This window comes from Rhagoletis zephyria, unplaced genomic scaffold, assembly GCF_001687245.7.
Source record: "Rhagoletis zephyria isolate East Lansing unplaced genomic scaffold, Rhagoletis_zephyria_1.1 Rzeph_scaffold_00058, whole genome shotgun sequence".
NCBI classification, from domain to species: Eukaryota; Metazoa; Arthropoda; class Insecta; order Diptera; family Tephritidae; genus Rhagoletis; species Rhagoletis zephyria.
The window spans coordinates 220946-236066 of record NW_016157142.1 but is presented as its reverse complement, the minus strand read 5'-3'; the positions used below and the strand labels follow the sequence as shown (position 1 = coordinate 236066).

At 34.7% G+C, this 15121-nt stretch overlaps 1 protein-coding gene across 2 annotated transcripts in view; it reads right to left on the bottom strand.

Annotated features, from left to right (window-relative positions):
- Positions 1-15121, bottom strand: part of LOC108369394 (epidermal growth factor receptor kinase substrate 8) — a 503749-nt gene that overhangs the window by 313525 nt on the left and 175103 nt on the right. The window contains exons 1-2 of one of the 2 annotated variants that reach the window (XM_017624504.1): positions 12360-12450; positions 12191-12298 (exon numbers count right to left, since the gene is read on the bottom strand). In XM_017624504.1, the coding sequence (XP_017479993.1) occupies positions 12191-12298; positions 12360-12362 (111 nt within the window). In that variant the 5' untranslated portion in view covers positions 12363-12450. Of the gene's footprint in view, positions 1-12190; positions 12608-15121 lie in introns of those variants that run through there. The other variant, XM_017624498.1, reaches the window with a different exon arrangement.

The following is a 15121-nucleotide window of genomic DNA, read 5'->3' as shown; positions in this document are numbered from 1 at the left end:
AGCTTTATCTCCTATAGCACTGATTGTTCAGATACCAGTTTTTGCGATATATCTCCTTTATGTAGGAAACTAAACCCAATAAATTGTGTTACCGGTTTACATCACATAGCAGTGAAAATCACTTAGATTGGTGCCATATAAAGTATATCTTCCATACCTCTGATTGTTTAGGTGCGATTTTTTATATGTATGTTAGTATGTAACTCCTCTATCGATGTATGCAGATGTATTCAAAATCAGTTATCTGTCAAACTAAAATTTGCAGATGTTCATGAAAGGTATGAAGCCTTCGGCATAGCCGAAGACAGCGCTGCTCTTACTTGTTTTATCTCAGACGGATGACAAATTATCTTTTAATGAATATATGAGTAGTCCACTTGCAAACAGCGTTATGTGATTTTATAAAAGTAAACCATAAATTAAAAAAAAAAACGACAACAAGTAACATCCGAACTGTATCTTTTTTTATTACCTGAAAATTTGGATAAATAAGAGCCTAATACCATTAAAAAATAAAATTGCAGTATATTTAAAAATTTAATATTGCAAGTTTTGAAACAGTAACTTTTACATAGCTAGTTTTTTTTAGCTTTTCGCGTTCTCCCCTTTAGGAAGATTGGATTGCTTCTTTTTTGCGACCTCTTCCACTAGGCACCGAAACTACCACGTTTTCTTGCAGTTTTCTAAGTTCATACGAAGAGGAGACATTTGAAAGTGTAAAATAAGTATTATAGCGACTTTTGCAAGAGTAGTTAACATTTCATGCTATTTTTTCAGAATATAGAAAAATTTTTCACTCTGCTGTTAGTGGATATGAAACCCACCAAAAACTAAAAATCTAAAAAAAGATTTACATAGCGCACTTTGCGTGGACTACTCAATTGTTGAACATGCTATTTTACTTTTCCCTTCTTTTTATACAATTAAGGAGCGGCTGAATGGTTTAACGATGTTAGCGGTACATAATGATGTGCCGATTACAACACAAGAAGTAATTGAAAAAATGTGTGTTAAGCAACGAAGATTAACAATCGCTTTATAAGTAATAAGATTTTGTAGACTTGTACATAAATAAATGTAAATAAATACGTGTAAATATATAAATATGCAGATACCCTGCAGGGAAAGCTACTAGTTGTGAACTAGAATTCTACCGGTTTGCGTTTCAGCCGAACTGGTTCACGTTCTATCCTTTTTCAATGTTAGCGACTGGTATTTTTATCATTGCGATGTCCTACGAGATGTCAATTGTCAGGCTATGCATCAGCATCTACTAGTATAAATACTAGTAGCATCATATCAGTTGATGAGATGGTCTGCCAATTCATGCCCCGTGAAAAGCATAAGTGTGCTTTTTTGCTTGCGACGCTCCAGCAGTCACAATGGCCGACAGAGCAAAGCACTCGCGTGGTAAGCCTGAGGTCCCAGGTTCAAATCCTGGCGCAGGGAAAGTTTTTTTATTTTCTATTTTTTATTTTATTTTTATTTTTTATAAATTTATTTTTTTGTTTAGGCTGTTTATTGTAATTTTTAAATTTAAGAAAAAAAAATATTTTCGTTTAATTTCTTTGTTTTTATAGCACAAGCATTTCTTCCTAAATGTTTTTTTGCAATGCAATTAGATTATCAAATTTGTTATTTATTTATAAATTGAATAAATTATTTTTACTTACATTTATTTAACTTTAAAAATCTTAACCACCTCCAAGCGGCCTCGAACCTGCAATTTCAGAACCAGAACCAGTAGTCTTCACGTGACGCCACAGCCGACATTTGTAAGAAAAGCAATTATAATTGCGTTTTATTTTTGGCTTTGGCAATTCAAAGGCAGATGTCGCTGATCGCCTAAGTTCTTCGAAATTGTCGAACTGGTAGGCACATACTACTTAATGAACTAGTATTTTTTCTAACTGGTTTGGCTTTTCACTGCAGGGTCAACATTACAATATTCAAACAAAGTGAAAATAAATTGAATTGAAATAAATTACAATTTTTTGTATGAATATCCAAAAATATTTTTTCTATGCACATATGTAAAAACATACATACGAAAAAAACTTGTTTGTAGAAAAAACTTTTACCGAAATGAGTTTGAATGATTTGAATGTTTTCCATTCATTCATTCATTCACATTCTTCCATTTAAAGGTAGAAAATTTAAAACAAAATGTATATTCTTAACTTATAAAATTCTAAACGCTGAGTGTTTTGTATGTGAAGTAAAATATTCAAATCTACTGTACTCTGTTTGGTTAGAAGTTTGAATGAATTCATGCAGCCCTCTAATACATATGTTGCGGCACAGGGTCTCAGTGCTTTTCGGCAATTTTTTACAAGCGTAACTTGAGAAAAGGTGAATTGAGTGGCATGTGCACTTTATATAAAATAAATCGGTTTCTGCACTCAATAATGTTTTCAGCCCGCCCAACTTTCCAGCCATAACATTGGCTCCATCAGTGGCCAAACCAGTTAGTTTTTTTTATTTTTAAAGGCCGGATTGGCAAATGTTTAAAAGGTACAATTGGCAAATGTTTATATGCAAAATGATGTTTTTGTACTATACATTTTTATATTTAAGAATCTAAAAACCTAATTCAACTGTCCGACCAAAATCTTACTTTGCCGACCAACCTACCATATGAAAAAGAAGCGACCAAATTTGGACGGAAAAGACCAATAGGGCCGTAGCCAAGGTTACTTTCGGGGGGTTCTGACTAAATATTTTGGCAAGTGGATCAAAACTGATACATTTTTCGATGAAGTTTTCAATTTTGATACTTTTCCAAATACATATGACAAAAATCTGAAAATGTTAATGCATTACAAAACATGTCGTGCACCTGTGGAAACGTACATCCAAAAGTGCATTGTCGTTCTCTGAAAGAACCTTTCATGTATTGTGATTCATGGTCCATGTCGAAAAACGTCAAAATGTAAACGAACAGTATCATTGCGCTGCATTTTTTTATTTTCTCTATGTTCAATAACAGAAATTAGGGCTTGGTACTCGGTAATTCGGTGCTCGGTAAGGCCCTGTTTCCACAGGAAAAAACCAATGTCGTGATAACCATGTCACAAAATATATTTCCAATGGATACCGCTTTATTGCTTGACATCTATTGCAGGCAATTTGATAGTTTGACAGCCATATTTTCACTTGATAGAAAGCGTGCTGGTGGCTATATCGATGAAATATTAATATTAATTCAAAATAAGAATCTGTTCCCTATTGGATTATTAATGACAACGTTTTAGGAAGTTATTCAGCAAGTTTGCTTAAGATTTAAATGTTTTATTATTACCTCCCTTTTATTAGCTCGGGATGTAACTATGTAATATTGATGCGCCTAAAAGATGCAGCGATTTCTATTCTTAAGTTACATACCTGATAACATTACGAATGGAAATTATAATAGCGAGGTTTTAGTTTTTTAAACTATAATTTTTTAACATCGAAATTAAGAGAATGTTGACTGGCGGCGTCATGCGGCAAATGCTTATACATATCAATGCATCAAAGTGCCCACACACAACAGTTGGTAGGCAATAAAAATTGCGAGGTGTAACTGCAACTGAAATTGCGCAAATCGCATTCGGTAAAAAAATTTCAGCTTGCTCGTGCAGTAAATGTTTAATGGTTTTGGAAAATGGTTTTTCATACTTAAATGAAAAAAGTGATACATATTCATACATTTTAAGCCTCTTTTCTGCTACAATTTTTCACAAGCCCGCGATCACACTGACCCGCATACAGTCGGATGAACTCTTTTTTTTTGTTTAAAGTGATATGTGATATATCATATAACCATTTTTGACCTGAACTGAAAGCATATATCTAAAGTTACACGTATTTACTCATGCAACCACTAACTTGCATCGATATATTAATATTCTTGTCTATATTGCTCATATTGGCGAGCATGCTAAAATATCAGTGTCGGAACACCGAATGGTAACGTTAGTATCACTTTGTAATTTACAAATGTGGTAAATAATCTTAGTGTCTGCCTCTTCGTGACTAGAATAAGTCAGTTGATGCTCGATACCTTGGATTATTTTACCATCTCTGACTATATACTTATGGCAAGCGTTAGCATTCACATAAATAGTTTTATTATTTATATACGGAACCATAGTCAACAAAAAACTTAACAACAGCCTCTTTGAAGTTGACATTTTTCAACTCGCCTGTGAAGTCGGTCGGTCCTTCTTGCTCAGACCCACTGATGCTAAAATTGGAATTAGAAGATTTTGTAACCAGTTCGCGACAAGTTTCGGATCGATATCGCACTTGTTGGCGTAAAAATATTTCATATCATACGTCAACAAAACCGATACCGATTCGAAAATTGTCGCTAAGTATTTGCATATGTACATACCACTTTTTACAAATGGAAATGCCAACATATCGTGCAAAGGCAAATTAGATTTGTTTCTGTACAAAGCATATGCACGTACATATGTATGAAATAGAAATGTTTCTATTTTCATCTCACACACAGGTAGAACCATCTGAGTTTAATTTATTTCGTTTTCATGTATTTTTAAATGGTTAAATAAAGACTGTGAATTTGACAGACATACGCAACTACATTTGTATTGAAAAAGTCACATTTACAGATGCAAATACATATCGTGTAAGATCACCTTAACTGGTTACAGAATCTGTCGCTAACTGGATACAGAATCTGCCTACAAAAATGATATTGCCCGATTCAGCTGGAACAAAAATGCTTCAAACAAGTAAGAGTTTCTCTGTATTATGGCCTCGAACCGACATATATACATATATAATTCTTTAATTTGAATCAGTATTAAAAGCTCTATTGACTCCTACATTCGGGTTTTGATAGGCGAGTCTCCCCTGAACCGTTTTTTCCGTATTTTTGGCCTATGTGCGCTTTTATTCGAAACCTAAATGTTTCGGTACCGAGTATCGAGAGTATTGGATACTTAAAAGTATTGATTCAGCACATCACTACTGCTGTCATCTCGACTGTGACGTCAGCAAAACAGTTGATTCTGTCAAATTCACTGAGAGCCGATTAGCGGTATTGCCATCGGTGCCACCTTCTGTGTTCTCTCCACCGTGGCTTTGACCAGGGCTTGAACCCTGGTACTGATGAGTGAAAGCGCGCACTGCTTACCACTACACCACAGCGGCCGACATTGGATTTGATTGACGGAAACATATATCGATCAAACTGATGATGAGATGATGAGATTTCCGAAAGCGATTCTGATAGTGATTCGGATGACGACGCTACAAGCTCGTCAGCAGACCAAAGCGAGGAAGAAACCTAAATTTATTTATGTTTATATGCTATGCACAATATTGTGTACGTCAAATAAAAATTTTCATTGATATACTTCTTCATTTATTAACATNCAAGTTTCGGATCGATATCGCACTTGTTGGCGTAAAAATATTTCATATCATACGTCAACAAAACCGATACCGATTCGAAAATTGTCGCTAAGTATTTGCATATGTACATACCACTTTTTACAAATGGAAATGCCAACATATCGTGCAAAGGCAAATTAGATTTGTTTCTGTACAAAGCATATGCACGTACATATGTATGAAATAGAAATGTTTCTATTTTCATCTCACACACAGGTAGAACCATCTGAGTTTAATTTATTTCGTTTTCATGTATTTTTAAATGGTTAAATAAAGACTGTGAATTTGACAGACATACGCAACTACATTTGTATTGAAAAAGTCACATTTACAGATGCAAATACATATCGTGTAAGATCACCTTAACTGGTTACAGAATCTGTCGCTAACTGGATACAGAATCTGCCTACAAAAATGATATTGCCCGATTCAGCTGGAACAAAAATGCTTCAAACAAGTAAGAGTTTCTCTGTATTATGGCCTCGAACCGACATATATACATATATAATTCTTTAATTTGAATCAGTATTAAAAGCTCTATTGACTCCTACATTCGGGTTTTGATAGGCGAGTCTCCCCTGAACCGTTTTTTCCGTATTTTTGGCCTATGTGCGCTTTTATTCGAAACCTAAATGTTTCGGTACCGAGTATCGAGAGTATTGGATACTTAAAAGTATTGATTCAGCACATCACTACTGCTGTCATCTCGACTGTGACGTCAGCAAAACAGTTGATTCTGTCAAATTCACTGAGAGCCGATTAGCGGTATTGCCATCGGTGCCACCTTCTGTGTTCTCTCCACCGTGGCTTTGACCAGGGCTTGAACCCTGGTACTGATGAGTGAAAGCGCGCACTGCTTACCACTACACCACAGCGGCCGACATTGGATTTGATTGACGGAAACATATATCGATCAAACTGATGATGAGATGATGAGATTTCCGAAAGCGATTCTGATAGTGATTCGGATGACGACGCTACAAGCTCGTCAGCAGACCAAAGCGAGGAAGAAACCTAAATTTATTTATGTTTATATGCTATGCACAATATTGTGTACGTCAAATAAAAATTTTCATTGATATACTTCTTCATTTATTAACATACACGTCACTTGTACGAAAGTTGCATGAGTAAATACGTGTAACTTTAGATACATTCTCATTTAAGGTGAAAATTTGTTATATGATAGTTCACATATAACTTTAAACCAAAAAAAAAACCGTTCATCTGACTGTATGCGGGCGGAAAGACGTTCAGTTGACGTATTAAAGTTACGCGTGCTTTCTGCGTTACACCTTCACTGCCTCAGATGAGCGTTTTTCCATCCACATACAGCCAGCTGAACGTTTGATTTGATTTAGGTATCATATCAGCTATCACCTGACCAATTTTCGTGCGAACTAAAATCATGTTTTTTTTTATTTTGATTTTTTTTTCTTGTATTCACATGAGCAGCTGAAGTATAACCCACCCACATACAGCCAGCTGAACATTGTTTATTTACTCTATCATTCATATAATTTTTAGCAAAACTGAAATAATTAAATTTTTATTTTTTTGTTTGCGTGGGAGGCGGCTGTAGCCCACCCGTAGTGCCGCAGCGGAACGTTACTAGGCTTTATAGGAGCATTGTACGATGCATTGAAATGAATATGAGCAAAACTAAAATTGGTCGCAAAAATCTGTCGCTGGCTCCCGGACTACTAGCTTAAGTGAGTCTAACGTATCTGACGAAGTCTCGTTTCCACTGCACTGCCGTATGCTTGTGAGTGGCCGACAATAAGTCACTACCGTATGTAAGCGTGTCTAATGTAGTTAACGAAGATTTGTTCCCAATACAATCAATGCCGTATGCCAGGGCTGGCGAACCGTAGACACGCAACAAAATAATTTGGGCACGGTATTAATTGATGACTAAATTCACCAATTACTAGTAGTAGTGTTTACTATCTAATTGACACAATTTCTTTTTTCATTTAAATTGGACATCAAAGCAAGATCTACTCACACCCAAAAAAACAGGTCATAAGAGCCAAAAATAAGGACAGTAACCAACAAAATCCACATAAAAAATTCGATTTTGAGTTATATTGCATAATTCATCAATAAGCTTTGTGCTCACCGCATGGCTTCGTCGCAAAATTGGTGATTTTTACGAGTATATGCCAGCATTTTAATGATTTTAACGTAAAGTTTAAGGCTCTAATAGACCTGTTATAATTATGATGCATAGATCTCGTTCGAGATTTTTATGCTAAACTGACAGTAGTGATGCATATAATAAGTGAAAATTAAGTCGACTCTCAATTTAGTAGCAGCCTTTTTGGCATACATTACATTGATAATTATTTCAAAAAGCTGCAACTAACTTTAGAGTCGTCTTTATTTTGACTACGAATTTACTGCATTGTATCCAAAAATTACAAATTTTTGCCAAACTTAACAAATTTAAAATCAGATTTGGATCTTTGGTAATAAATTCGCTCTTCTACGAATTTTCATCGTGGTTTTCTGAATTCAAGAAGTTATCGGAAACATTCAAATTTATTATATATCCTGATGTGACTTCAATTGATAAACTCCACTTTTTTAAAATTGATTGGCTAGAAATCGAAGATTTTGAAATGCAACTGATTCGACTTCCAGTGTAATTCAATATGGACTAAAAATTTAGTCGAAACAAGGAAATGGTTATAATCAATCGAATTAGAAATACCATAGGACAATATAAGCAAAAATGCTAATATTAAAAATTTTAGAAACTGTCTGCAGAAGCTGGAGTTTGCACACAAGGTACACAGAGACATTTAAGATACGCTGAATCAATTAATTAATTTTTTTTTAATTTTTACAGGATTTAAGTGTAACTAACGTCTCCAAGAATGGTGATAAGTAGGGAAGCCAAAAATATGCACGAAAAGCCTAATTTTATGATCATTAAAACGACTCAAAACAATAAAAAAATGCTTGATATACGATATGCCCCAAAAATTTATATTATTAAGATTTAATTTAACGAAACTTTTTTCGAGTATCGCATAAAAAGTTTTTGTACATACACATTTGTATTGAAAATGAACGCCCTACGTCACAAGACTTTGTTGGACAGAATTTAAAAGATGGCAAGTATCTCTTCACACGAAATATTTTTGTTGCTGATAATGAGAAGTTAATATTGATTAGGAATGCAAGTCAAAAAAATACATCAAAGTTTTTTTCGATTTGATGCATCGAAATATAGCATCGATACATATCGAAGGATCGTATAAAAACATCGATATTTTCGATGTATCAAATGAAAATATCAACAGTTTCTTTCAATTAAAAATATACAACAAGAAAATGAAACAATCGTAACTTCGAGCAGTGTTATAAAAAGAAACTTTCCAAAATGGAGCCGGTTAAAAACTAGTTGCAAAGTAATGCACTGGGCGACGATTGCCAATGACATCGCAGTGTAAAACTGGACAGTTGAAAGCATTGCTTGGGTATTGAGCTAGAACTAGTACTGTTGGCAAAAGATCTAGTTCTACGCTAGTTCTGAGCTAGTCAAATTTTCTCAGGGTATATTCATTACATATATATGTACATACAAACATGTAATACAATACTGACCGAAATTTTCCCTTTTTACTTTAATCCGCCTTAACCCTTTCGAATCTGCTGGTACACGGTATGTACCACTAAATGTTTAAAATGGACTAAATCCAAGAAACCACATTAGAACAGAATAAAAAATGTAACAAAGCAGGCTTTTTAGTTTGTCTAACGGTACATATAAAAACGAATTCATTTTCTCGTGCGTTGTACGCTCAGTTTTGACTTAAACAACGAAGGGTGCGGTCACGTGTTTGGTTTTTGACTAATAATCTTTAAAAACAAAGTGTAAAGTGCCAACAGAAGTATTAAAATCGAAGATATTTATCATATTTACAAGTGTAAGTATATTTAATGACACAGTTTTGTGGATTTGCTTGTGTTTGTGAAGTTTAAATAAGCTGGTATTTATACGTACCAGTAGCCATTTATACTGGTACATATATATACCAGCAGTCCCTCTCTTCAATAACTAAGTGTCCTCTCGTCTTTTTTTTATAAAGGAATACCATGTCAAGTGATAATAATTATGAGCCGGAATTGGGTTTGCACGGCGAAGAACCTGGTTCCTCTTCATCGTCCAATAGTGAACTGTCAGATGTTGAAAGCATAGTTGCACCGCATGAATTAGAATGATTCAATCAAGCACAAGATGATAATGAGAATCACATCTCATCAGACTTTAGGTTGTGGTCTTCTTCTGAAGAAAATTTTATACCTTTTTTTATCGTGGGTTTAATATAAATCAAGAAATCCCTCGTACATCTTCACCATTGGAAATTTTTCAAAGGATGTTCCCTCGAAGCCTGTGCATGTATATCGCACAAATGTACAAATGACCGCATTTCTGAATTTCGAGCCGCCAAAAAACGACCAAATATACTAAAGCAAATTATGCTGGGCTGTATGTTTGTTATGTCTTATAACAAGCTTCCGGCGTTGAAACATTATTGGTCAAACCCTCCTTCTATGAGTAACACGCCTATCAAGACTGCAATACCTCGCGACCGCTATAAATTTTTGGCATCAAAATAATATTTTGCATCTCCTCAGAAACCAACTGATTGCAGTAAAACTTATTACATCGACGATGTTGTGGAGTGTTTGAAAGGTACATTTCAAAAATACCGGCAGGATAGTATTAGGCAGAGTATGAATGAATCAATGACGAAGTTTAAGGAAAGATCATCCTTAAAACAATACATGCCAGTAAAACGTGGAATAAAAATGTGGCTGCGATGCGACTCTGAGACAGGGTACACATATGATTTCAATATATACAACGGAAGAGAACAAAATCAATGCGATGGAACTTTAGACGAACGTGTGGTTAAAGCCTTAGTTAGTTCAATTAAAGAACGTGATGTGACGCTATGTTTCGATAGATTCTTTACTACTGTAAATCTACTTGAGACCTTAGAGTTCTCAGCCTTAGGAACATGCATGAAAAATAGAAAAAATCTACCACACATAAACGAGAAATTTGAGTCTTCGTTCAGGGTCAACTCATCTGGCCTTCTTTGCGTTAAATGGCAGGATACAAAGGAAGTTTTAGTACTTAGCAATTGTCATAAGCCAACAGTGACAACAGTCAGTAAAACATTAAAAGATGGGCGAAAAATAACTGTACCATGTCCATACTCTATAAACTTTTACAGTGAAGCAATGGGTGGAATAGATCGCGCCGATCAAATGGCAGGCATTTATGACTATGATCGCAAGTCAACGAAATGGTGGAAAAAAGTTTTTTACCGGCTTATAATGTTTTCTGCTGTGAATGTTTGGATAATTTATTGCGACCTCCGAAGAGACACAACTTCCTTTATTGAGTTCATGGTAACACTATGTATCTGACGGTATTAAAACTGCAGCCGTACGCAGATCCCAAACAGCAGGCCATTTATCACAACGACAGAGGGAACTGGGCAACGTCTCTTTGCATTTACCAATTCCAATTGAAACTCGAAGACGTTGCGCAAAATGTGCCCAGGACAAAACACAAACCAGAACAAAGCAAATTTGCGAGCAATGTAATATACCACTGTGCAGGGTGTGCCAAATATTACACTAAAAAATAAATTAAATTCATACATATTTTTCGAAACATAAGAATTTTATGTATATTTTGAAAACGTTTTTCCTGGAAATGAATATTATTTTTTGCAAAACTTTTATTTTTTGCCAATAAATGATAAAAAAATTGATATGAAAACTTCTTATTGTTATTTGTAAGTTGAGGACTATTGGTACACATGCTGTACCACACAATAGTACTGATGGTACAACGACTGTCGCAACGACGGATGGAACTGGGCAACGTCTCTTTGCATTTACCAATTCCAATTGAAACTCGAAGACTTTGCGCAAAATGTGCCCAGGACAAAACACAAACCAGAAAAAAGCGAATTTGCGAGCAATGTAATATACCACTGTGCAGGATGTGCCAAATATTACACTAAAAAATAAATTAAATTCATACATATTTTTCGAAACTTAAGAATTTTATGTATATTTTGAAAACGTTTTTCCTGGAAATGAATATTATTTTTTGCAAAACTTTTATTTTTTGCCAATAAATGTTAAAAAAATGATATGAAAACTTTTTATTGTTATTTGTAAGTGAGGATTGTTGGTACACATGCTGTACCACACAATAGTACTGATGGTACAATGTTGTACCAGCCCTCCCACAGCCCCCATGCTACAAATTAAAAATATTTGAATGCAAATCATCTAATTATCGGCAACTTAATTAGTAGAAACTAGTTAAATTATATTTACTTAACCTGCTGAATGCCGGTTCGAAAGGGTTAAGGCAGTATCTCACGCACCAAAACCGTGTCCCAATCGTCTGAATGCACACAAATTTTTCTTTATCCCAATCACGAAAAACAATCTGTTCAAAATTTTTTATTAGAAATTCGCTGTATTGGACCAATTGTGTGCTACAAAAAAATGTTATCTGAAAAAAATACTTTAGAAAATCCCTAAGAATATTTTTAGCCTAATTTTCTACCAATTAGCTCAGAATAACCATAAAGCTGTGGAGAAACAGCTAAATTTGCACTACTGGATTGTAGATTTGTTCAAAAAACGGAGGAAAATATGCAAAATTTTATTAAGTAATCGCTTGGAAAGTGATACTATGTATATGTGTGTATAATGTAATAATTAAATAGCCTTTTACCTGAAAAAAGTGCATTTCCGTTGTTCCCAGAGAAACGCCTGGTACTGTGAAAACTAATATGTTATTAAAGACCTCTAAAGGATCTTCGCTGATGAATGCCATCGGTTCCTTTATAAGGGATCCAGGAAAATTTTCTATCTCTTTCATTTCGTAATCTAAAATTACCAACCATTGTCTGCTATATGACATGTACATTTTCTGTGGCCAAATGGCTCCTGATCTATCCAAATCCTTCAGAACTTTTAATTTATCCTTGGGCTTTCGTATATCAGATTCATGCTGCACTTTAAAAGTCGCCAAGTGTTCCAAGGCATAGGTTGGTTTGGCATCTCCATTAAATTCCCCATGAAATTGTTCCTTTTTCTGATCAATATTGTGGACCAATCCGCTGTACCCTGTCGGCACCATCACTATAGCCTGTAATGTTTTATAAAACTTTATTGTAACCGCCAGCAAATTTTTAAAGCTCAGATAGTCTAGACTTAACTTAACTTAATGTAAGAAATTGTCAGTGATTCTTTGATTGGCAGACTTCCAAAACGCCAATTGCTTTGCACAAAATATAGTGTTCCATAACGCAAAACTACAAAATGTTGACAATGTATACTTTTCCAAAACGCATTCGAAAAGTTATCGAAACGCATCGTTGAGTAATCAGAGCGTCAGAAACAAAGTCGATGCTTTCGTTTTTTTCTGGTTATAACGGAGGATTTAAAAATTAAAATTCCGAAGGGGTGATCATTGTTATATTAAATATTTAAAATATTTAATGTATATGGTTACAATGTTTCGCAACTCTACATATATAAACAGTTTGGTTGACTTCCAAGACGTATCAATGTTTGGATTAGGGATGTTGCGGATGTGGAATTTTAGACATCCGCGGATGCGGATGCGAATGCGGATGTCAAGTATTACAAAAAAAAAACAAATTCGAATCTAGCATAATGGCGAGATCGTTGTTTAAACAGCGCTTACAAACCAAACCAGATACATATGTCATGTTGTTTCAGAATTTGGAGAACCTGTAACTTTATCAGCACTTTTCGATTTTAGTTTTTATAATTCATTTTCAATACTTTCTTCTGCGACTGCTTTGAAAAATTTGTACTTATAGCGAGCTAAATATGTGGATATAAAAAAAATTAATTATTATTTTTGAACAAAATTCTGTTTTCAAAACCGTGGCTGCCAGCCGAATTGTTATTTTTGAAGTGAAACTTCTTAGGCGGCGGTATCGCAGAAATGGAGAGTGAGATTTTTAAAACTGAAAATATTACATGAGTAAGAGGAAGATATAGTATAGAGAAAGGGAAAAAATTATGGTTTAAAAAACTAAAACCTCGCTATTATAAGCTCTGATCCAGTACTCCATGAACTTACAGGTTTTTACATGAACTTGCAGGAAGTTACAGGAAAAAAGATCCCGTACTCCAAATTCCTCCAAAATCCTGTAAATGAGAGTGATTTTTGGAGAGTTGTGTAGAGAATGAAGTTGCAAGATTTTACCCGAACTTTTTCTTCTGGTAAAATCGTGAAAAGTGTCAAGCGATCACTGGTTGACGTTTTTACTAATGCTATTTTTGTTCCCTTACTTTTTGTTGTTACTTACTGTTTACTCTCACTTCAGAGAGTAATTTTGCTGTTTGACATTTTTACAGGATTTTACACGAAAAGTATTGGATCAAAACTATAATTTCCATTCGCACTGTCATCAGGTATGTAACTTGAGAATAGAAATCGCTGCATCTTTTAGGCCCATCAATATTTAGTCTGTTCCTTTGAACTTCGGACTAAAACCTGTGGAACTGTCAAACTACAATTTTACGCTCTCAAATGAGAGTAAAAGGAGAACAGATGCAGAAGTGCATAGGAACGCAAAAATCACTATTTCCTGTAAAAACGTCAGTCGGTTTGTTTACATGTCATTGGTACAACACTGATTTGGCTGAAATATCACTAAATAATTATTAAAATCTATACATATTCAAATATTTCGTTGTTTACTTCCATTTTTTAACAAATATAAGGTTCTTTGCTTTCACCGCTTTCTGTTTTTGTTTGCACATGTAAATCAGCTGATCGTTTGACACTTTTCATGAACTTACAGGAAAAAAAACTCCGGACTAAATCCTGTAACTTCTGACTAGGAACAGTTGCTCAGTTACTCTCTCAAATGTGTTCCCACTTACAGGTTTTATGTCAATAGGAACGACTTCCTGTAAGTTCTGACTAAATCCTGTAAACCGGACTGCTATTGGAACAGACTAATTGCATACTTACATCCCGAGCTAATAAAAATGAGGTAATAATAATAATAAAAAGAAATACGGCTATACAAAGCGATAACACAAACATCTTCAACGCGCATGCGTACGAGTACCTACATATGTACGTAGATACGTTTGTATGTTTGAATTCGTAATAATGCATACGAAAAAACCGAAATAATGCATATATGCACAGTTTCGGTTGAAAACCGCAATAATGCATATTAGAAAAACCGAAATTATGCATATGCACTCTTTCGTTTGAAAACCGAAATAATGCATATGAAAAAAANAATCCTGTAACTTCTGACTAGGAACAGTTGCTCAGTTACTCTCTCAAATGTGTTCCCACTTACAGGTTTTATGTCAATAGGAACGACTTCCTGTAAGTTCTGACTAAATCCTGTAAACCGGACTGCTATTGGAACAGACTAATTGCATACTTACATCCCGAGCTAATAAAAATGAGGTAATAATAATAATAAAAAGAAATACGGCTATACAAAGCGATAACACAAACATCTTCAACGCGCATGCGTACGAGTACCTACATATGTACGTAGATACGTTTGTATGTTTGAATTCGTATGTCAGCTCTGCCGCTACCAAGCGGCACCCTGAAATTGTGCATATGGAAACTGTGCATACGAAATAATGCATA